The following is a 24,287-nucleotide window of genomic DNA, read 5'->3' on the forward strand; positions in this document are numbered from 1 at the left end:
ACTCTGCATAGACGCTGACCCAAGCCAGGAATCGAACCTGGTGCCTGTGAGGCAGCAGTGCTAACCACTGTGCCACTTGGATTTCATTGTGAGGCACCACTGCATTCACCCTGCTTTTTTTAAATATGGAATTGTGTTACTGTGTGTGCTGAATCTTTCGAGAAGCAGACCTAGCTCCCCTAGCTTCTGCCGATCCATAACGTGAACTCGCCTAAGTTCCTCCAGCTAGACTTTCCGTTGTCACTTTGTCTCAAAGTTCAATGTTTGTGGAGAGTGTTTCACAATATCTGTAGCTCTTCCTGAAAACCTGAGCTATTCAGTGATCTGTCCATGCTCATTACTTGTCCCAGCATGATGGTGTGGGGCAGGGAGGGCACTGACCTAGATTTCCCCATTGCCGATGTTCAGGGGGCAAGAGCTTGGGGATCGGTACTGCAGAGGCCTGGCATGGTGCGCAAACCAATAGCAGTGGTTCTGGTTAAGTCACCAGTTAACCATGGGGGTCTCTGGCCACGGAGTCTACCTCTCTTCAGCTCCTTGTTGAAGGAGGTAACCTTCCCACAGTTGTGTGGAGCTGGGCCAGAGAAAGTGTGAATTCAGCCCTGGAGAGCAAAACTATTTGGTGCTTTGGGGGAGCACCAGCGAGGGTGATCAAATCCTGATTGAAAAGCAAGTGTATAAAGCGCAAATGTGGTAATTTTTACAGTCTCTGGATGTCCCAAAACACCACGGTAAAAACAGTCAGTATAGGAAACACAGCAGACAATATTTGCACAGCAAGCTGCCACAAACAGATATTGACCAGATAATATATTGGTTAAAAGATTTTATTTTGGCGCATTTTCACACTTCCTTCACCCGGGTGCGAGAGTCTGCTTTCCCATTCAATCATGGTTGATGAGTTTCTCAACTCCAGTCTCGTGTCTTTTTTCCATAGCCTTTGATCCCCTTACCAATCAAGAACCCCTGTCTCTCTGTATTAAATACATGCAGTGACCTGGCCCCCACAGCCTTCTGTGGCAATGAATTCCACAGATTCACCAGTCTCTGGCTAAAGAAATTCCTCCTCGTCACGGTTCTAAAGGGTTGTCCCTTTACTCAGAGGCTGTGCCCTCAGATCCCCACGTCCGCTCTATCTAGACATTTCAGTATTCTGTAAATTACAATAAGTCCCCCCTCGTCCTTCTGAACTCCATCACGTACAGACCCAGACTTCTCAAATTCTCCCCATACATCAAGCCTTTCACTCCCAGAGTCACTCTCCTGATCCTCCTCTGGACTTTCCCCACAGCCAGTACATCCTTCCAAATGTGATCTGATCAGAACATTATAAAGCCTGAGGATTGAATGATGAATGTTGGCCAGGACACTGGATGGGGTCTCTGCAACTGCTCTGAGGTTGATGTGAAAGATCCCCACAGCACAACATTGAGTGAAATGTGGCTGTTGGGCCTTTGAGTGTGTTCCAGCATTTCTCTTCTGCCCGATCCTTCCAGTTACCCCGATTTAAATTCCCCACTATTGCATTTCCTTCCGAGACTAAACCTTTCTGCAGGTGAGGCAGTGCCGTCACAAAGCTATCTGATTTGACAGGCAGGATGCTGCAGGGCCTTGACGGAAATGAGATTGGGTTTCCCCGATGTTGTCACGGTGGCAGCAGAAAACCTCCCTCTATTGCCAATCTCCCTTCAGATAACCATCGATGTGGTGAATTTCTCATTCATGCATGGGATGTGGGCATCGCTGCACGGACCAGCATTTATTGCCCATCCCTAGTTGTCCAAGGGCATTTGAGAGTCAACCATGTTGCTGTAGCCCTGGAGTCACATGTAGGCCAGATTGGGTAAGGACGGCAGATTTCCTTCCCTAAAGGACATTAGTGAATCAGATGATTTTTTTTACGATAATCGACAATGGTTTCATGGTCATCATTAGACTCCTAATTCAAATTGCACCATTCTGCCCTGGCGGGATTCGAACCCGGGTCCCCAGAACATTACCCTAGGGTCACTGGATTTCTACTCCAGCGATGATACCACTATGCTACCACCTCCCCTAATGGGGTGATCCTAATGGTTTACGCTAGTTGGGGACGAATTTTCCAGTGTGTTTTATTATTTATTGGTTGTAGGTTTTGTTTTGCCTTTTCTCGGGGGTGCCATGGCTGCCGGGTGAGTGAGTACGATGAGGTATTTAACCGTGGCTGCAGCTCACATGAGTGGGGCAGACTTGTCAAGTTAGTTGGTCTTTTCTTGTCCTCGAGAAATGGTGGCCCAGTGGTATTGTCACTGGCCTAGTAATCCAGAAACCCAGAGTAATGCTCTGGGGACCCAGATTCAAATCCCACCACACAGATGGTGAATCAAAAATCTAATGAAGACCAACAAACCATTGTCATAAAAACCCATCTGGTTCACTAATGTCCTTCAGGGAAGGAAATCTGTCGTCCTCACCCTGTCCGCCCTACATGTGACTCCAGGACTACAGCAATGTGGTTGACTCTCAAATGCCCTTATATAACTTGGGGTGGCACAGTGGTTAGCACTGCTGCCTTGCAGCCTCAGGAACCCAAGTTCAATTCTGGCCTTGGATGACTCTCTGTTGGAGTTTAAACCTTCTTCCCGTGTCTGCGTGGGTTTCCTCCCAAGTGCTCCGGTTTCCTCCCATTCTCCAAAGATGTCCATGTTAGGTAGACTGACCATGTTAATTTTAAATTGCCCTTTTAATGTCCCAAGATGTGTAGGTTAGGTGGGTTGGCTATGATAAAATATTGGGGAGGTGGAGGTTACAAGGATAGGGTGGGGAGAGGGCCTGGGTAAGGCTTCTGTATCAGGGAGAGTCAGTGCAGACTCAATGGGCTGAAATGGCCTCTTCTGCTGTGTAAGCATCCTATGAACTCTGGGGACCTGGATTCGAATCCCACCACAGCAGATGCTGAAACCTGAATTTAATAAAACCCGTAATTCAGTAAGTCTAATGATGTCCATGAAACCATTCTTGTAAAAACCCAACTGGTTCACTAATGTCCTTTAAGGAAAGAAATCTGCCGTCCTTACCCGGTCTGGCCTACATGTGGCTCCAGAGCCGTAGCAGTGTGAATTGCCCTGGTCTCTTGCACATTAGTAGCAGTAGTTGGGGGTGGGGAATGGTTTGCCCTTTTCAGAGGTAGTGGATGATTGTGAAAATCGATGGATTACAAATGATGCTTTTGTCAATTGTATCCCAGAAAATCTAATTTCAAAGCAATTTAATTGGAAGGGCAATCTGCTGCACTGGCCCTTTTGCCCCAACAGAATAGCAGCAAATGAAACCCATCAGAAACTGCACGCATCAGTAATGTTAAGCACAAGGGGAGCTTCGGATTGATGTCAACGGGAAACACTTGCACATTAAATAATGTGCCCTGGATCTCAATCACAATTGCCCTCTGAAATGGCAATGGCCAACCATTCAATTCAAAAGGGATGGACAACAAATGCTGACCCAACCAGCGACAGTGGTCGGCACAATGGTTAGCACTGCTGCCTCACAGCTCCAGGGACCCGGGTTCGATTCCCAGCTTGGGTCACTGTCTATGCGGAGTCTGCACGTCTCCCCGTGTCTGTGTGGGTTTCCTCCGGGTGCTCCGGTTTCCTCCCACAGTCCAAAAGACGTGCTGGTTAGGGTGCATTGGCCATGTTAAATTCTCCTTCAGTGTAGCCGGACAGGTGCCGGAGTGTGGCGACAAGGGGATTTTCACAGTAACTTCATTACAGGGTTAATGTAAGCCAAATTGTGACAAATTTTTATTTAAAACCTGGGCTCAGCATCAACTGCTTGTTGATGAATAAAATGGTCAGTTCAACATTTGGTACAAAACTCACTTCTTACTTTGCAATTAAATGGGATACGTGTGTGCGTGTATGTATCTGTGCGTGTATTCCTCGCTCTGCTAACCCTTTACAATTTCTCTTGTCGCAGATTCCACGCTGTGCTTGGGAAGAGGGGCGAATTGCTGAGGATCCTGTCGTTGGGGTCAGGCAGGGGCCTCTCCTCCATCTTTAAGTGAATCTGAGGTTTTTCCTCAGAATAATTTGGTCCCAATATGAATGAAGTGTCGGTTGTGAAGGAGGGATGGCTCCATAAAAGAGGTGAGTGTGAGGCTTGAAGAGACAATGCCACCAAGTGTTGGTTAATAACTCAATTTTAAGAAGCTTAAGGCGCCTTTGGCAGCACTTCCTGAACCTGTGCCCTTGACCACGGAGAAGGAAAAGGATAGCAGAAGCATTACACCGCAAGCTGTAAGTTCCCCATCAAATTGGCACAGTGGTTAGCAGTGCTGCCTCACAGTGCCAGGGACCTGGGTTCAGTTGCCAGCTTGGGTCACTGTCTGTGTGGAGTTTGCACATTCTCCCCGTGTCTGTGTGGGTTTCCTCTGGGCACTCCAGTTTCCTCCCCCAGTCTGAAAGGTGGTTAGGCCATACTAGTACTAGTATAGCATTGGCCATACTAAAGTCTCCCTCAGTGTACCCAAACAGGCATGGAGTGTGGATTTAAACAGTAACTTCATTGCAGTGTTAGTGTAAGCCTACTTGTGCCACAAATAAACTGTTTTTGTTTATTCGTTCGTGGGACATGTGCATCACTGGCTGGCCAGTATTTATTGCCCTTGAGAAGGTGGTAGCTGAGCTGGCTACTTTACCCACAATGCCATTAGGGAGGGAATTCCAGGATTTTGTCCCAGTGAAAGTGAAGGAACGATGATATATTTCCAAGTCACGATGGTGAGTGTTTTGGAGGAAAACTTGCAAGGTGTGGTGTTCCCATCTGTCTGCTGCCCTTGTCCTTCTAGATGGAAGTGGTTGTGGGTTTGGAAGGTGCTGTCTAAGGATATCTGTTGAATTGCTGCAGTGCATCTTGTGGACAGCATACACTGCTGCTGCTACTGAGCGTTGGTGGTGAAGGGAGTGGATGTTTGTAGATGGGATGCCAATCAAGCGGGGCTGCTTTGTCCTGGATAGTGTCAAGCTTCTTGAGTGTAGTTGGAGCTGCACCCATCCAGGCAATCATGCACCATATTGACTTGGAAGAATACCAGCCATTCTGAAGGCCTGGAATTCCAGACCTAATTCCCTTGTGGGCGTACCATCGCCTCCTGCAGGGCAGCAATGGACAGCAGTAAATGTCAGCCTTGTTGGAGAGACAGGTCCAGAGAATTGAGTTTTTTGTTATAAAGTTGCCTGCTCCACATGACAAAGGGAGGCTGTTCCACAATATTTTGACCCCGCTTAGCTAATGGAGAGAAGTGTAAATTAGGAATAACCCACCAGTTTTGTTAAAACTGACAGCCAAGTGTAGAGTGTGGCGCTGGGAGTTGCCATAGGGCAGTAACAGGTTTGGATGGATTCATGTGCAGTGCTAGGTAGCAGGGAACCCCCACTGATGATAAGGGAGCTCCATCGCCTTCTGTAAGGTTTGTGACTGTTCTGACGTAACGTCAGCCCCCGAACACAAGAAATAGGAGCAGGAGTACACCACCAGGCCCTTCCAGCCTGCCCCGCTATTCAATACAATCATGGCTGATCTACATTGGCTCAATTCCTTCTCTGCATCACAACCCCCTATTCTTCGATCGAGCGGGGTTGGCACAGTGGTTAGTGCTGCTGCCTCTCAGCACCAGGGACTTGAGTTTGATCCCGGCTTGGGTCACTGTCTGTGTGGAGCCTTCATGTTCTCCCCGTGCCTGCGCGGGATTTCTCCAGGTGCTCCGATTTCCTCCCACAGTCGAAAGATGTGTGGTTAGGTGCATTGACCCCGCTAAATTCTCCCTCGGTGAACCCAAACAGGCGCCGGAGTGGGGCGACTCGGGGATTTTCACAGTAACTTCATTGTAGTGTTAATGTAAGCCTACTTGTGGCTAATAGATAAACTTTAACTTCATGTTATCAAATATCTATCCACCTCCACTTTTAATACTTACAATGATCCAGCCTCTATCACTATGGGACAGCGAATTCCAGAGATTCACCACCTGAAGCAGAAATTTCCATGTGTCTGTTTTAAATGACCAGCCCTTTATCTTGTAGCTCTGTCCCCTTGTTCGAGACTTTCCCACTAGTGAAAGTATCTCGCCGTTTGTGATGTGCATTACTGACTGGAATCACACGAAGAGGTTCGGATCATTTATATATGGAATGAATATGCGATCAATGCCCAGGCTGTGATGCACAATGACGCCATAAGCGTGGGTTCAATTCCCGTACCAGCTGAGGTTATCCATGAAGGCCCCGCCTTAACCTTGCCCCTTTCCTGAGGTGTGGGTGATCTCAGGTTAAATCACCCTCGAAAGAGAGAGCATCCTATGATCGTCTGGCACTGTGGCAACATCGTGTTACGTAGATGCCTGGGAATGATCTTGCAGAGGGTGGTAAATGTCAGGAATTCACTTCCCCAAAGTGAGTGTCTGGAACAAAACTGCCAGAGGTGGTGGTAGAGACAGGTACAATTTTATCTTTCAAAACGCTTTTAGATAGTTACATGGGTACGATGGGTGTAGAGGGATATGGGCCAAGAGCGGGCAATTGGGATTAGTTTAGGGGCTTTAAAAAAAAAAGGGCAGCATGGACAAGTTGGGCCAAAGGGCCTGTTTCCATATTGTAAACCTCTATGACTCTATAAAAGGTGGTGGAGGCTGAATGACTCCCAGGCGTTTAGGAGGCAAGGGCAGTTTATATATAGAACAACCTGGGTTCAGTTCCTGCCTTGGGTGACTGTGTGGAGTTCTCCCCGAGTCTGCGTGGGTTTGCTCCGATTTTCTCCCACAGTCCAAGTATGTGTGGGTTGGTTGGATTGGCTATGCTAAATGTTGGGGTTACAGGGATAGAGTAGAGGGGAGGACGTGGGTGAGATTCTCTGTTAAAGAGTCGGTGCAGAATCAGTGGGCGGAATGGCTTCTTGTCGGGGTTCTATGTTCCTCAAAATGAAATGTCGGAGCAATGCTTTCGATTTGAGAACCATTGTCAAGTTTATTGCCATTTTTTAAATTAAAAACACACCCACAAGCTAGTGGAAATAGTGTTTTCTCATGTTGCTTTTTCAAAAGCTCTTTATTTTTGAATATCTTGAATGGGGTTGCCTCTTGCTGTGTATTCCAGCGAATTCTCCCAGCTGAGATTTCTTATCTCTTGGGTCACTTCAGTGAACCTTCTGTACCTCCTGACGTCCTTTGGGGAGGAGAGGTTGTGTTGAGCTGATATTCAGTGTTTGAGCTACATTCATGTTAATGATTTATGTAAGTTTAACATTATCACGTGCACGATGAATCCCTGAAACCTTTTCATTTATTAGTCACAAGTAAGACTTACATTAACACTGCAATGAAGTTACTGTGAAATTCCCCTAGTCGCCACAGTTTGGCGCCGGTTTGAGTCAATGCACCCTAACCAGCACATCTTTCAGATTGTGGGAGGAAACCCATGCAGACACGGAGAACATGCAAACTCCACACAGTGAGCCAAGCTGGGAATCGAACCTGGGTCTCTGGCGCTGTGAGGCAGCAGTGCTAACCACAGTGCTGAAACCTGTGCTTTTTTTTTTAAAGATGGTCTTATCAATTTATCGCATTTTAAAAACCTGTTTATTGAAAACCCCACATATCCGTGCTGTTAATATTTTGCTGGTTACTCCTGTCCCTCTACTTCACTATTGTGTCAATGGTATTTTGGTTAGATTGTGAGGATGCACTGTGGAGCACTTAGCGGATTGGCCTTTTCTTAATCTGCTCCCTTTTTTTAAATCGGTTGACCAAAAGAGGGGCTGGCTGGGACACTGGGCTGAATGGGAGGAGAGCTGAGAGACTGAACAAGTCGATATGTATACGGGCTAGCTGGGACACTGGGTTGTGTGGAGGGAGAGCTGAGAGACTGAACAAGTCAACATAAATTAGGGATAGCTGGGATACTGGGTTGTTGGGCGGGGGGGAGGGGGCGGTGGTGCAGGAAGGGTTTTGACTTCACAACTGGTTTGGATCCTGTTAACACATTGGTAATTGCACCTTAAGCTGGTGAAAACAGCCTTTGAATAGTTTTAAGGCAGAGGTGGATAGGTTCTTGGTAAGCAAGGAGATGATAGATTATTGGGAGCTGGCAGGATGCAGCTTTGAGGTTACCATCAGATCAGCCATGATCTCACTAAATGGTGGAGCAGGCTTGAGGGGCTGACTGGCCTTCACCCCTTCCTCCCCATCCTTGCTTATATGTTCAGCTACTGAGATACTGATCTCTGGAATCCTCTCTCTGAACCCCCATCTACTTTAAACCTTAAAACGTTTAACCAAATGTTTGTCCAAGTGTCCGAATATCTCCTTATGTGATAACGTTTCTGTGGGATGGAATGTTTTGGCTTTTAAGGTGCCATATGAATGCAGTTTATTGTCTCTCCTGTGGTTATATATTGGCCATTTCATTCCCTGATTGAATTCTGTGCGTGTTGATGATTTGACACAGAGATGGATTGGCGGGATTGAGGTGTAAGGAACTGATTGAGGAAGAGTTTGAGGGTTAGTGAAATTCCAGGGGATAAATGTCAGCAGTGCGCTTGAATCGGACGTGGTAAACGATTTGACGCTCTGACCTTGCCACTTGGTTAACCTGGCACCATTCCTGTGCTCCCGCAGTGCAGCAGGTCTGCTGACTGCCACCCAACCCTTGGCCCAGGCACATCCCCTTCATCCCTTCCCACCATGATGCCACCACCTGCTCTCCCAATAAAGCCCCCTGATGCCAGCTCTTCATCATTCCCAAATTCTGCTAATCACAAAATTCTCGACTGAGACAGAACCAATAATTTAGGAAGGTGTAACACAACTTTCTTTCACTGCCCTGTTAATGCCTCTAGTTTCTCAGGTAGCTAAGGAAATTCAGCATATCTGCTACAACGCTCTCCAATTTCTACAGACGCACCGTAGAAAGCATCCTTTCTGGATGAATCCCACCTTGGTATGGCTCCTGCTCTAACCAAGACTGCAAGAAACTACAAATGGTCATGAATGAAGTCCAGTCCACCATGCAAACCAGCCTCCCATCCATTGATTCCATCTGCACTTCCTGCTGCCTCAGAAAAGCAGCCAGCATAATTACGTGCCCGGGCATATGCTCTTTCCTCCTCCTTCCATCAGGAAAAAGATACAAAATTCTGAGGTCATATACCAACCGACCCAAGAACAGCATAGAATCATACAGTGCAGAAGAGGCCCTTCAGCCCATCGAGTCTGTACCAACATGCATAAAACACCTGAACTCCCATCTAATCCCATTTACCAACACTTAAGAACATAAGAAATAGGAGCAGGAGTAGGCCATCCAGCCCTTCGAGCCTGCCCCGCCATTCAATAAGATCATGGCTGATCTGTTGTGTCTCAGTTCCACATTCCCGCCCTTTCCCCATAACCCTTAATCCCCTTGCCTATCAAAAACCCATCAACCCGTGTCTTAAAAATATTTAGCGAGGCAGCCTCCACCACCTCAATGGGCAGAGAACTCCAGAGATTCACCACCCTTTGAGTGAAGAAGTTCCTCCTCAACTCCGTTCTAAACCGCCCCCCCCTTTATCTTGAGGCTGTGCCCCCTAGTCCTACTGTCCTTTCTGAGCGGGAAGAGCCTCTCCACCTCTATCCTATCCATCCCATTCATCATCTTATACGTCTCAATGAGATCTCCCCTCATTCTTCTAAACTCTAACGAGTACAAGCCTAGTTTACTCAGCCTCTCCTCATAGCTCAACCCCCTCAACTCCGGTATCAGCCTAGTAAACCTCCTCTGCACTCCCTCCAAGGCCAAAATATCCTTGCATAAGTGTGGCGACCAAAACTGCACACACTACTCCAGCTGCGGCCTCACCAATGCCCTATACAGTTGCAGCAAGACCTCCCTACTTTTATATTCAATCCCCCTCGCTATGAAGGCCAGCATCCCATTCGCCTTCCTGACCACCTGCTGCACCTGCAAGCTGGGTTTTTGCGACTTGGCTGTAGCCTTGAATGTTATGATGTGCCAAGTGCTCATCCAGGTACTTTTAAAGGATGTGAGGCATCCCGCCTCCACCATCCTCTCAGGCAGCGCATTCCAGACCGTCACCGACCTCTGAGTAAAAAAGTTTCTCCTCACATCTCCTGTAAACCCCCTGCCCTTCACCTTGATTTGATTTATTATTGTCACATATATTAACATAGTGAAAAGTATTGTTTCTTGCGCCCTATACAGACAAAGCATACCGTTCATAGAGAAGGAAAGGAGAGGGTGCAGAGTGTAGAGTTAAAGTCATGGCTAGGGTGTAGAGAAAGATCAACTTAATGCAAGGTAGGTCCATTCAAAAGTCTGATGGCAGCAGAGAAGAAGTTGCTCTTGGGTCAGTTGGTACGTGATTCAGACTTTTGTATTTTTTTCTCGAGGGAAGAAGGTGGAAGTGAGAATGTCCGGGGTGTGTGGAGTCCTTAATTATGCTGGCTGCTTTTCCGAGGCAGCAGGAAGTGTAGACAGAGTCATTTGATGGGAGGCTGGTTTACGTAATGGATTGGGCTACATTCGTGATCTTTAGTAGTTTCTTACAGCCTTGGGCAGAGCAGGAGCCATATCAAGCTGTGATACAACCAGAAAGGATGCTTTCTATGATGTATCTGTAAAAGTTGGTGAGAGTCGTAACTAACGTGCCAAATTTCCTTAGCCTTATGAGAAAGTAGCGACGTTGGTGGGCTTTCTTCTTCGGGGAGACCAGGACAGGTGGTTGGTGATTTGGACACTTAAAAACTTGAAGCTCTCGACCCTTGAACCTGACCCTTCAGCTCGGGGGAACAGCTGCTCCTTATCCACTCTATCCATGCCTCTCACAGTCTTGTCCACCACAGTCTTCTCTGCTCCAGTGAAGCCTATCCAACCTGTCTTCATAACTTAAATGTTCCATCCCAGGCAGCATCCTGGTCAATCTCCTCTGCATCCCCTCCAGTGCAATCACATCCTTCCTATAATGTGGTGGCCAGAACTGTGCACAGCATTCCAGCTGAAGCCTCACCAAAGTTCTACACAACTCCAGCATGCCTTTCTTGCTTTTGTATTCAGTGCCTCGACTGTTGAAGGCAAATGTCCCATATGCCTTTTTCACCACCGTACTAACATGCCCTTCTGCCTTCAGAGATAGGAACATAGAAACTAAAAGCAGGAGTACGCCATTCAGCCCTTAGAATTGCAGCAAAGCATCCCTATTCCTATACTCAAATCCCCTTGCTATGAAGGCCAACATACCATTTGCCTCCTTTATTGCCTGTTGTTCCTGTGCGCTAATTTTCAGCGACTGATGCACGAAGACTCCAGGGTCTCGTTGAGTATCCATCTCTCTCAATTTACATTAAGTAATCATCTGTCTTTCTATTATTGCTACCAAAGTGGATAACCTCACATTTATCCATATTATACCACATCTGCCATGTACGTAACGACACACTCAGTCTGTCCAAATCATGCTGAAGCATCTCTGCATCCACTTCACCACTCACTCTCCCACCCAACTTTGTATCATCTACAGCTTTGCAGATAATACATTCAGTTCCCTCTTCCAAATTGTTACTTTATCATATGAACACTTGGGGTCCCAGCACAGATCCCTGCGGAACCCCACTGGTTCCAATCAGGAAAAGACTCATTTATGCCAACTCTTTGGTTCCTCAGCAGCTTTCCACCCATCTCAAGGCATTACCTGCAATTCCATATACTTTAACTTTATGTAGTTGTCTGTTATGTGACACCTTGTCCAAATTCTCTTCCAGATGTGAGTACATCCTGTCCCTAAGAATGATGCAAGGCTCACAGGCCTATAATTTCCTGGATTGTGTCCCCTGCCCTTCTTAAACAGAGGAACAATGTTAGTTACTCTTCAATCCTCTGGTACCTTGCCAGTGGCTAAAGAGAATACAAAGATTTTGGCCAAGGCCTCAGCAATTTCTTCCCTTGCTCTCTCTGTATTCTGGGATAGACCCTATCTGGCCCTGGAGACTTCTCCACCTTAATGTTTTTCAGAACTTCCAATACCGCCTCCCTTTTTAACTCAACACCTCCAGCTCTTTTGTTACCCTCGCTGTCTTGCCTGAAGCATCTAAATCCTGGAATGCTGAGGTGCCAGTCCTGCTCTTCTTTCATCTAAGTTTCCGTAACTGCCACAACATCATAGTTCCATGTAGTAATCCAAACTTTAAGCTCATCCGCCTTGCCTGTCATACTCCTTGCATTAAAGTAAACACACCCCAGACCATTTGTCCTGTCATGTTTAGTACGCTTTCTGTGTTTTATTTCTCTTAGCCTTACTGGACCCATTCACAGTTCTCCAGAGTCAGTGCACTCTGTGTTGTGGCCCTTTTTGATTTCTGTCTTTGGTTTCTCTGCCTTCCACTTTCCCCCTTGCTGCCTTTTGTTTTTGTCCCCATTTTATTTCCCTCTGACTGCTGCATCGGTTCCCCTTCCACATATCTATGCTAATACCTTTCCTCAATATCTTATCAATACCATCTTTGATCAACAGTATAACTCCACCTTTTCCTTTCTGTCTGTTCTTCCGAAACACTGAATAGCCCTCCTTTGTCACCTTGGAGCCACATCTCCATAACGCCAACTACATCGTACCCTTTTACATCTATCTGTGCAACTAATTCATCCATTTTGTTTCGAATGCTCCGACCATTCAGGTACAAAACCTTTAAGTGGGCACTCTTAACATCTCTTTTCCCTTTCCTACTATTTTTCGCTCAGTTCTTATCTGACTGGCCCTTGATTTCACTTTCCTTATTCTCCTTACTGTCTTTTCTTGTTCTTAATTCCCCCTGCTCTGAACCCTTGCAAAGGTTCCCATCCCCCTGCCATATTAGTTGATCAATGGACAAACATGCTTGTTCCACAGAATTTCCTAATGTCATGCCGTTCATTGAATACTTCCTTGTCAAATTGCTCCTTCCAAAAGTGTTTCACCTCACACGTTTCAGAGTTAAATTCCATCTATCCATTTGACCATTTTGTCTATATCTTCTCTAGCCCAGGACACACTAGTAACGGTCTGTCTTGCCTGTGTAGCTTGCAAGAAACAAATTTTTTTCACTGCACCCCAGTACATGTAACAATAAATCAGTCCTTTTTAATAAAGAGCAGGATCTTGTGTTATTAAATCAATTTGCTTTTGTGTTCTTGTGAGACTTGAGTTCAAATATAAATCTGTGGACCAAAGGGCGTAGACCTGTCCCTTCCAACTCCCTGTCCACCCTGACTCAGAACAGAGACGATGATGTTCATTTTGCTTCTGGTGACTTGTACTTCCCTAAGGTGCTTGGCTTGATTGTTAGTTCAGATCGCTTTGTCTATTGTGCTCGATTGAAGCGGAATTGTTGAATGGTGGAGCAGGCTCAAGGGCCCAAATGATCTGTTTCCCATGTTCATCGGTTGTGCCCATTTCTATTTTAAGAAAACAAAAATTCGTTGTTATCTTCCTACAAGCGAACTCCAAGGTGGAGTTCTGCCATTCCACGCCAGTCTCTGAGCAATGGGCAGATCATTCGGACGGTTTACCAAAATGTCCAGGTGGACTCGAACCCTTTTTCTGCTGTTGCTCTGTGCGTGGTCAAGTTTTTAAGCCCTTGCACAGCTTGAGAGGTGGCGTCTTTCTGAATCCTAATGCCCCATTTTCCACTGCGGCTTTGCCAGTTGATCCTGTGGAATTGATGCTGTCCTAACCTCCTCTCCTGTTCATTACTTACAGGTGAATATATTAAAACGTGGAGACCAAGGTACTTCCTGTTGAAATCGGATGGTTCTTTCATTGGCTATAAGGAGAAGCCCGAGAGCCCGGATCATGGTCTGCCTCCTTTAAATAACTTCTCTGTAGCAGGTGAGTCTTTGGGATGAGTGACACAGTGGTGTCTGTCTCTGATGTACACAAGTTCCCTTCCAAGTCATGCACTATCCTAACTTGGTGATATATTGGCGTTTCTTCTCAACTGCTTGGACCAAAGTCTTAACTATCATGTGGGAGCAATTTGCCAGTTTCAATACAGCGCTTCCCCCCGCAAGCCTGCAGCCTCTACTGGGTGAAGGCAACAAGGATTCTATGGTTCTGTCAACACGAGCTGAGGACTGCAGCTTCTTAAGCAAAGCACTTAACTATCTCTCGAGCGTGGTGGGGACAGCTGAAGATTCTTACTGCCTTTGGACCATTTCCTCTGCTGCCTGGCATATTTGCAGGGACCAGAAACCTTCCAAAGATGACGCCATCACCTCCCAAATTTCACTCTGAACCACACAGCACCCTGACTTGGGACTATATTGCTGTTCGTTCATCGCCACTGGATCAAAAGCCGGGAACTATTTCCCTTTGAGGCACTGTGGTTAAAGTAGTTGTGTGGACATGTTATGGGCGGCACAGTGGTTAGCTCTGCTGCCTCTCAGCGCCAGGGACCCAGGTTCAATTCCAGCCTTGAATGACCATGTGGAGTCTGTATGTTCTCCCCATCTCTGTGTGGGTTTCCTCCGGGTGCTCTGGTTTCCACCCAGACTCCAAGGATGTGTGGGTTAGGTTGGTTGGCCATGCTAAATTGCCCCTTAGTGTCGGGGGATTGGCAGGATAAATACTTAAGGTTACGGAGGTGGGGCCTGGATGGGATTGTTGTTGGTGCAGACTCGATGGGCAAATGGCCTCTTGCACTGTGGGGATTCTATGACTTTTGTCAATGGTAGCCACAAACTGAAACTATCTCTCGAGCATGATGCAGGCAGCTGAAGATTCTCAGAGCGTTGAACCATTTCCTCCACTGCCTGGCACGTTAGCAGGGACAGGAAAGCTTCCAGAGGTGCCTCTGTGTGGGGTGATTTGGTTGAAGCTACAGCTTCCTGAATCATTCTGCAGCTTGGCCACTCTGGCTTTGTGCTTGAAGACTAGCTGATTCCGCAGTGGGCCAACAGGCGGCATACACAGTTCGATGGGAAGCAAAGTACACTGGTGCATTTTGAAAGAAAGGAGCAACAGCATAAAGCTTTTTGGGTTCATATACTTAAGGAACAATTGCTGAAGACTTGATGGGGACAAATTTGCAGGTCTGTGGGATGGGAACAGGGACTAATTGGATAGCTTTTTTGAAAAGCTGGCTGGAGGGACAATGGGCCGTATGGCCTCCCGTGTTGCATGATTCCATGGTTCTATCCAATTTTTCTGTGTTTTTCTGAGGTTACTGGGTATAAATACAGAAGGCTTTAAAGATTGGAGTGCAGATGGAAAAGACCATGAAAAGGCAGATAGGATTCTGGGGCTTTGAATACAAAAGCACGGAATCATAGAATCCCACAGTGTAAGAGGAGGCCATTTGGCCCATTGAGTCAACCAACGACAATCCCATCCTATCCCTGTAACCTTACAGATCTCCCCTGTTAATCTCCCTGATATGGACGGCACGGTAGCATAGTGGTTAGCACTGCTGCTTCACAGTTCCAGGGATCTGGGTTCGATTCCCAGCTCGGGTCACTGTCTGTGTGGAGTTTGCACATTCTCCTCGTGTCTGCGTGGGTTTCCTCTGGGTACTCCGGTTTCCTCCCACAGTCCAAAGATGTGCAGATTAGGTTGATTGGCCATGCTAAGAAATTGCCCCTTAGTGTCGAGGGATTAGTGAGTATAATATGTAGGGATATGGGGTTAGGGCTTGGGTGGGATTGTGTTTGGTGCAGACTCGATGGGCTGAAGGGCCTCTTTCTGCACTGTAGGATTCTATGAAATACCAAGGGGCAATTCAGCACAGCCAGTCAACCTAACCTACACATCTTTGGAGTGTGGAAGGGAGCCAGAGTACCCAGAGGGGACCCACACAGACACTGGGAGAACATGTAAACTCCACACAGTCTCCCGAGGCTAGAAATGAACTTGGATCCCTGGTGCTGAGGCAGCAGTGCCAACCACTGTGCCACCGTGCTGCCCACAAGTACGAGACATTGGCTAGGCCACCATCTGAGCGCTGCGCGCAGGTCAAGAGCCCTGTTTTAAGATTGGGTGCGGTCAAGATTCATGAGTAATCTCAAGCAATGCTGTTATCTCTTGATTCCCTTAATGTGTGCACACTTTCTCGATGGCAGTCTTGGGTAAACCTGATGAATAAGCATCCACAACCATCTGGGATGGTACATTCCAAGATTCACAACCCTGAGTAAACCTTCCCATATGGCCAGTCCCTTAAACTGAAACGGTAACTGTCACCCTTATTTCAAGTTCCCTAAACTATTCTCCTCTGAATCTGGTTACAATAGGGGTACCATATGCATACACGTGGGTCAAGGTAGGTGTAGGAAAATCTTTTGTTAAGATGGTGGCGCAGGCTCGTTGGGCCGAAGAGCCTGTTTCCCGTGCTGGGTTGCTCTTTGTAAGATTAATCCACTCTGGGAGAAACAACATTACCTTCTCAAACCCTCTCGTATGTTTCAACGGGATTACATCACACTCTTCTAAACCCCAGAGGTTGTGGCCCATTCTGCTTTCCCCTCATCCCAAGAATCAATCTCATGACTCTTGTGCCGCACCCTCTCCAAAGCAGGCACAATCCTGCCTTGGATCAAGGTTGTTTGGGCTGCATTCTGTTGCCTATTTGACCTTTTATTCAGCTTGTGGCTTCATTTCTCTCCCTGCTGCCCCAACGCCAATACCATCTCTCCCAGAATTTTTTATTTTACTCTACAAAACCTGGGACTGCAGAGTGGAATCTCTTTCGACATTTTATCAAATTTTTGGGTTTTGGTTAGTAAGGCTCCCCACCCCCTTTCCATCCATTTGGTTTGCCCCAGAAGTCAGTACACCTTCTCTGGAAAATTGCACGCCAAAACATTGAGAGATTTCAGGAAGAAATTAATGACACGAGGTGAAAGTGAGACCAAATGGCATCATCGCTGCACTATTAATTCAGAAACTCAGCTAATGCTCTGGAGACCCAGGTTCGAATCCTGTCACAGCAGGTGGCGGAATTTGAATTCCCTCAATTCCCTCTGAAAGTTCAAGATGTGTCGAGAAAGCAGTCCCACCCTGTTCAGTCTTTCCGGATGCTTAGAACCGGTTAGAAAAATCCCCTAGCGAGTCACTCTGTGAAGAACGCTGCAGTGTAATACAAGATGGTGCATATTTACCTGCTAGGGTAATGACTCACCCGAGGCCATTTGGTTATTGAAAGAATCTGACATTAAAAACAGTGAATTTGCATTTACGTAGCACCTGCCACAACTGCAGGAGGTTTGAAAGCATTTAACAGATGTTCTTTTGAAGTGTACCACTGCGGTGTAGCCAAATTGTCCACAAGACAACACATGCAAGCTGACCGATGATCAGATCACTGAGTCACACTGTTGTTTTTAAAGCTTAAATTACCACATCTCCCCCAATACAATAGAGATTCCACTTTAAAAAATACATCAATGGCTGAAAATTGCTTTGGAATAACCAGGGGTCATGACGGGTGCTACAGAAATGCAGGCTCTTGCTTTACAGAATACAATCTGAAGGGTTTCTTTTGAGGGGGCCATTTCCCAAATGCTCCCGTGCTACATCTTATTGCTACATTGAGGGACAGCACGGTGGCACAGTGCTTAGCGCTGCTGCTTCACAGCGCTAGGGACCGAGGTTCGATCCCAGGCTTAGAATCCTAGAATCCCCACAGTGCAGAAGGGGGCCATTTGGCCCATTGAGTCTACAGCGATCACAATTCCACACCAGGCTCTATTCCTGTAACACCACATATTTACCCTGTTAATCCCTCGACACTAAGTTTAATTTAGCACAGCCGATCAACCCAACCTGCACATTTTTGGATTGTGGGAGGAAACAGGAGCACCCGGAGGAAACTCACGCAGACGCGGGGAGAACGTGCAAACTCTGCACAGACAGAGTGACCCAAGCCGGGAGTCGAAGCCAGGTCCCTGATGCTGTGAGGCAACAGCGCTAACCACTGTACCACCATGGCCCCAAATGCCCCCCCCGCCCCCTCAAGGTAGGTCACTGTCTTTGTGGAGTCTGCCCGTGTCCACATGGGTTTTCCTCCGGGTGCTCCGGTTACCCCTCTCAGTCCAAAGATCTGCAGGTTAGGTACGTTGGTTGTACTAATAACCCTCAGTATACCTGAACAGGCGCCAGAGTATGGCAACTAGGGATTTTCACAGTAACTTCATTACAGTGTTAATGTATGCCTACTTGTGACACTGATAAATAAGAAGAGAGACTGAAGCTTTTTTTATTTATTCGTGGGAGGTGGGCATCGCTGGCTGGCCAGCATTTATTGCCCATCCCTAGTTACCCTTGAGAAGGTGGTGGTGAGCTGCCTCCTTGATACACAGCAGTCCACGTGCTGTGGGTTGATCCACAATGTTTTTGTTGAGGAACTGTGCTGCGATTGATGCAACTAAGTGTCTCACTTGGCCATTTCAGAGGGCAGTTGAAAGTCAACCACATTGCTGTAGGCCAGGGTAAGGGTGCAGAATTTCCCTCCCTAAGGGGGCATTAGTGAACCAGATGGGTTTTTCGGACAATCGACAAGGGTTTCACAGTCATCGGTAGACTCCAGATAGTTCGTTACTGAATTCAAATTCCACCATCTGCTGTGGTGGAATTCGAGCCCAAGTCCTCAGGATGTTAGGTGAGTTTCAGCATTGATAGTCTAGCGATAATACCACTTGGCCATCGCCTCCTGATTGGATCTTTCCACAAGATCAGAGAGGATTTGACGTTCACAGAGACCGAGACCCATCCCAGGCACAAACTGGTTGTGTCAGTTCCTTCCTTTGTTCATGAGATGCAGTTAGCATTTACTGCCTGTCCCTAATTGCCCTCAAGAAGATTCTCACTTCACAGTGACTCTTGCTGATTAACCGTGGGGAAAAGGGTGATGAGCCAGACGGTCGCTGGCATACAATGAGGACAGGAAGAGATGGCAGCCATTGGAAAAGCTTTCGAGACAGTGCGCATTTGGGCTTTGGCAGTTCGGCTGCCGATCAAAGACTGAACAGGCTGGGACTGCTTTCTCGACGCATCTTGAAAGTTTTGAGGGAATTCAAATTCCGCCACCTGCCGTGACGGGATTCGAACCTGGGTCTCCAGAGCGTTAGCTGTGTTTCTGAATTAATAGTGCAGCGATGATACCATTTGGCCTCACTTTCACCTCGTGTCATTAATTTCTTCCTGAAATCTCTCAGTGTTTTGGTGGGGCAAACCATGGACGGCACAATGGTTAGCACTGCTGCCTCTCAGCGCCAGGGACCCGGGTTTGATTCCGGCCTTGGATGACCGTCTGTGTGGAGTTTGCACCTTTTCCCCGTGTCTGCATGGGTTTCCTCAGGTGCTCCGGTTTCCTCCCACAGTCTGAAAAATGTGTAGTTAGGGGGATTGGCCATGCTAAATTTCCCCACAGTGTCCAAAGATGTGTAGTTAGGGGGATTGGCCGTGCTAAATTTCCCCACAGTGTCCAAAGATGTGTAGTTAGGGGCATTGGCCGTGCTAAATTGCCCCATAGTGTCAGGGATTAGCAGGATAAATGTGTGGGGTCACGGGGATAGGGCCTGGGTGGATTTGTTGTCAATGCAGGCTCAATGGGCTGAATGGCCTCCTTCTGCACTGTAGAGATTCTATGATAAGATTTCACCAATAATACTAATAGGGAATTCAAGGAAAACGTCTTAAGTAGCAGAGTGGTGCAGTTGAGGCAAAAAGCATAGGTACGTTGAAGAGAAAACTAGATAGACACGAGAGAGAAAGGAAGAGGAAGATATACCGATGGGAGGAGATGGAGTAAAATGTGGAGCATAAGCACTAGCTTGAGCTGTTGACTTGTGCTGTGTGGAGTATTGACCTTTTCCTGCGGATCAGTAACTTCTCAATGTATTTCTCTGTCTGACTAGAATGCCAGCTCATGAAGACCGAGCGGCCACGGCCCAACACATTTATCATTCGGTGCCTGCAGTGGACAACGGTGATTGAGAGGACCTTCCATGTTGATACACCGGATGAGCGGTGAGGCCAGTGACGTGGGGAGGGGAATGCCTTTTAGTCTTGCACTTTGCAGGGACACACAGAAAATAGAAGCAGGAGTAGACCATTCAGCCCTTCGAGCCTGCTTCACCCTTCGTTTGGATCGTGGCTGATCATCAAATTCAATATTCTGATTTCCCCTTCCCCACACGTACCTTGATCCTCCTTTTATTCACTTGTGGGACATGGACATCACTGGCTGGGCCAGCATTTATTGCCCATTTGAAAGTCAACCACATTGCTGTGGCTCTGGAGTCACGTGTAGGCCAGACAGGGTAAGGATGGCAGATTTCCTTCCCTAAAGGGACATTAGTGAACCAGATGGGTTTTTCCGACAATGGTTTCATGGTCATCGGTGGATTCTTAATTCCAGATTTTTTTTAAATTGAATTCAAATTTCACCGTATGCCATGATGGGATTCGAATCCGGGTCTCTGGAACATTAGCTGAGTTTCTGAATTAATAGTGCAGCGATGATACCATTTGGCCTCACTTTCAGCTCAAGCGTTATTAATTTCTTCCTGAAATCTCCCAGTGTTTTGGTATGAAATCTTTCAGATCCCTCAGCTCCTTCGCCTTTAGGGAGCAGGAGGTATGGTGGTAAAGATACTGCGCTCGTAATCCAGAGTACCAGATAAAGCTCTGGAGGCATAAATTCAAAGCTGTTCTTGTTAATAATGATCGCAAGGCTGCTGGACTGCCGTAAAAACCTACCTGGTTCACAAATATCCTCTTGGGAAGGGGCTTTTCTGATGGATAATGTGAGGATCAGTGCTGGGGCCCCAGCTATTTACAATCTATATTAGTGACTTAGCTGAAGAGGCAGTGAGTCATCCATCTTAATGTTTTGATTTGATTTATTGTCACATGTATTTGTATACAGTGAAAAGTATTGTTTCTTGCATGCTTTACAGACAAAGCATACCATTCATAGAGTACATAGGGGAGAAGGAAAGGAGAGGGGCCGGAATGTAGTGTTACAGTCAAAGTTAGGGTGTAGAGAAAGATCAACTGTATGAGGTAGACCCATTCAAATGTCTGGTGGCAGCAGGGAAGAAGCAGTTCTTGAGTCGGTTGGTACTTGTTCTCAAACTTTTGTACCTTTTTCCCGACGGGAGAAGGTGGAAGAGAGAATGTCTGGCGCGGGGGGGGGGGGGGGGGGGGGGGGGGGGGGTGATCCTTGATTATGCTGGCTGCTTTTCCAAGGTAGCGGGAACTGTAGACAAAATCAATGGATGGGAGGCTGGTTTGCGTGATGGACTGGGCTACGTTCATAACCCTTTGTAGTTTCTTGTGGTCTTGGGCAGAGCAGGAGCCCATACCAAACTGTGATACAACCAAAAAGAATGCTTTCTATGGTGCACCTGTAAAAGTTGGTGAGAGTCTTAGGTGACATGACAAATTTCCTTCACCCCCTGAGAAAGTAGTGTCAATGTGGAGGGACCGTGACAGGTTGTTGGTGATCTGGGCACCTAGAAACTTGAAGTTCCCAACGATTAATAATGCACCAAGCCAGAGATGACAGACAGACATAGACTGGTTAAGTGTTTGGCAGCAAGATGGTGGTTGGCGTATCATATGTGGAAGATTGAAGTCACTTTGGTCGTGATAATAAAAATCAAAATATCTTCTTAAAGGGTTAGAGTTTTGAGTTTCAAAGCTCCCTCGGTCTGCTGCTACAGAGAAGGCAGGAAGTTAGCATGCAGATGCAGCAAGCCTTTAGGAAGGCCAGTGACATGTTGGCCTTTTTTGCAAGGAGATTGGAGTACGGGAATAAAGAAGTCTTGGTACAGGGGATCACATCTGGAATGCAGTTTTAGGGCCACATCTGGAATATTGTCCGCAATTTTGGTCTCCATATTTAATATACTTCCACTGGAGGTGGTGCAGTGAAGGTTCCCCTTGCGATGAGGGGTTTGTCCGATGATGAGAGGCTGAGTAAATTGGGTCTGTATTCTCTGGTGTTTAGAAGAATGAGAGGCGATCTTTCTGATATGAAGGGGTTGACATGGTGGATGCTGAGAGATTGTTGCCATTAGTTTGGGGATCCGGAAGCGTTTCTGGAAGTGATGGAAGCAGCAGTCCATCTCTGAACCTCACTGCACAAAGCGAATAGGATTTGAAACAACGTTGCTTTACTTTCCTTTTCCATTTTTTTGGTCAAAGCCACAAATCGAAAGATAAATTTCCCAGTTGCCTGCTGTGAGCGAGTGCTCACATTTCGAATGTCGCTAACGTGGTGTGGCCAGTTGTGTTACCTGGGGAATGTGTTGTTTTGATTTAATGGTTTCCTCTGGGGGAACCACGTATGGTGGGCTAAAGTCCAGGATGGTGCGGGCGGAAGGGTGGCTGTGGGCACGTGTGGGGGTGGGGTGGGTCAGGTGTTGGGCATAGGGGCACGTGACTGGGGTATGTGCAGAGGGTGTGGCAAGGGGTTGCGTTGCAGGGCGGGCATGGGGGGGGTACCATAGTGTGTCATGTTGGGGGCGCACGGGTGAGTGTGTTGTCGAGAGTTGGCCTGCTTGGGGCAGGTGGCGTGCATGGGTGCCGGCAAGGTCATGGCTTGGGCATGCATGGGTGCCTGCAGGTTGTGTAGTGTGGACATACGGGTGTCCATAGAGTCGTGTACGTCAAGCTGCTCCAGGTGAAACCAATTTCTGTTGCAAGGCCACTGTTTGGTCTGTTGCCCAGTTGTGAGAGTGTGATACGGGTGCCCACTTGTAGGTGAGGGAGGCTCTAATTGAGATGGGACAGCTGTCACTGACCCTGCATACCGCTGTGTTTCTAGAGAGGAGTGGACAAGAGCCATCCAGACTGTCGCAAACAGCTTAAAGCACCAGGAACCAGGAGATGATGCCATGGATGTCAAGTGTGGCTCGCCCAGTGACACCTCCGGGATGGAAGAGATGGAGGTGTCAATCTTGAAATCACGGAATAAAGTGGTTAGTAGTGGCTTATCCTAGATCTCTGTGGTGTAGGCGGAGGCCATTCAGCCCATCGACTCTGCACCGACTCTCTGAGCATTTTACTCATGCCCACCCCTCTGCACTATCCCTGTAACCCCCACACATTTATTCAGCTAATTCCACCACCCCCCCCCCCCCCCCAACTCTCATCTTGGGGCACTAAGGTGCAATTTAGCACAGCCAATCCACCTAATCGCACATCTTTGGACTGTAGGAGGAAACCGGAGCATCTGGAGGGAACCCATGCAGATATGGGGCGAAGGTGAAAACTCTACACAGGCAGTGACTCAAGTCAGTGAACTCGAAGAATTGAACACGGGTCCCTGGTGCTGTGAAGCAGCAGCCCTGACCACTATGGCACCCTAGTTAGCGGAGCAGACCTAGTGGGATTGGGTGTTTTGCTCTCTTCTCCCTCCCCCAATACCCCAGCCCATCCCCCCATTTTCTGATCAAGACATCTGATCAGATTTGGGGGTTCAGACCCGTTTGAAGCTTTGTATTTTCTGTCTGCTGGGAGCTTGCACATTGCTATATCTCCTGGAGTGGGGAGCAGGAATGATGGAAATGGCCCACTTAGTAACAGCAGCTGAATGAGGCAATGCCCGCCTGGAACACACGTTGTCACACCATGTGCTAATATGCCCGCTGGCACAGAAACAGGCTGCACCCCACTGTCTTCATTGAGTTCCGGTGAGGTGAGCGAATGACGGGGTGGTTTTATTTTTACTGGATGGGTGAAGCAGAGCACTGCCCTTTTGACCCAGTCCTGCCTTGTGTTTGATCTAACCATCCGTGCTGTTACATCCAAATAAACAAGTGCCGTGACGGAGTTAACTGCTGTGTTTTTCTGATTCCAGACGATGAACGATTTTGACTATTTAAAGTTACTGGGGAAGGGCACCTTTGGCAAAGTTATCCTGGTTAAAGAGAAGGCCACAGGGCGGTATTACGCCATGAAGATTTTACGCAAAGAAGTAATTATCGCAAAAGTGAGTATTTACTTTTGGGATCCGTTTAGAGAAGAAAGTTTGTTTCGGTCACTGTCTGTCAGTGTCAGTGATCCGTGACACTCCACACCCATATCGGCAGCGCTGTGTGGAATTTTTATGAAACTCGCTGCTCTCCTTATCTCTGCTTCCGTCATTCCCCAACTAGGGTGGCCAATTCTGACTGAGCAAAGATTCCTGAAAGTTCTGATGCCACTTACCTGCACTTGCTCGTGCCATTGGTAACCCGCCTATCCCTGTCCCGCCCCACTTCTCTTTGTACTCT

At 47.3% G+C, this 24,287-nt stretch overlaps 1 protein-coding gene across 3 annotated transcripts in view; it reads left to right on the plus strand.

Annotated features, from left to right (window-relative positions):
* LOC145362284 (RAC-beta serine/threonine-protein kinase) overlaps nt 1-24,287 on the plus strand; it is a 109,343-nt gene that overhangs the window by 64,132 nt on the left and 20,924 nt on the right. For all 3 annotated transcript variants that reach the window (XM_080218372.1, XM_080218371.1, XM_080218373.1), the window contains 5 exons: nt 3,961-4,130; nt 13,768-13,896; nt 19,920-20,031; nt 22,838-22,991; nt 23,873-24,004. In XM_080218372.1, coding sequence (XP_080074498.1) covers nt 4,085-4,130; nt 13,768-13,896; nt 19,920-20,031; nt 22,838-22,991; nt 23,873-24,004 — 573 coding nt within the window. In that variant the 5' untranslated portion in view covers nt 3,961-4,084. The remainder of the gene's footprint in view (nt 1-3,960; nt 4,131-13,767; nt 13,897-19,919; nt 20,032-22,837; nt 22,992-23,872; nt 24,005-24,287) is intronic.

Source organism: Carcharhinus amblyrhynchos, unplaced genomic scaffold (genome assembly GCF_965287045.1).
Source record: "Carcharhinus amblyrhynchos unplaced genomic scaffold, sCarAmb.v2.hapA scaffold_37, whole genome shotgun sequence".
NCBI classification, from domain to species: Eukaryota; Metazoa; Chordata; class Chondrichthyes; order Carcharhiniformes; family Carcharhinidae; genus Carcharhinus; species Carcharhinus amblyrhynchos.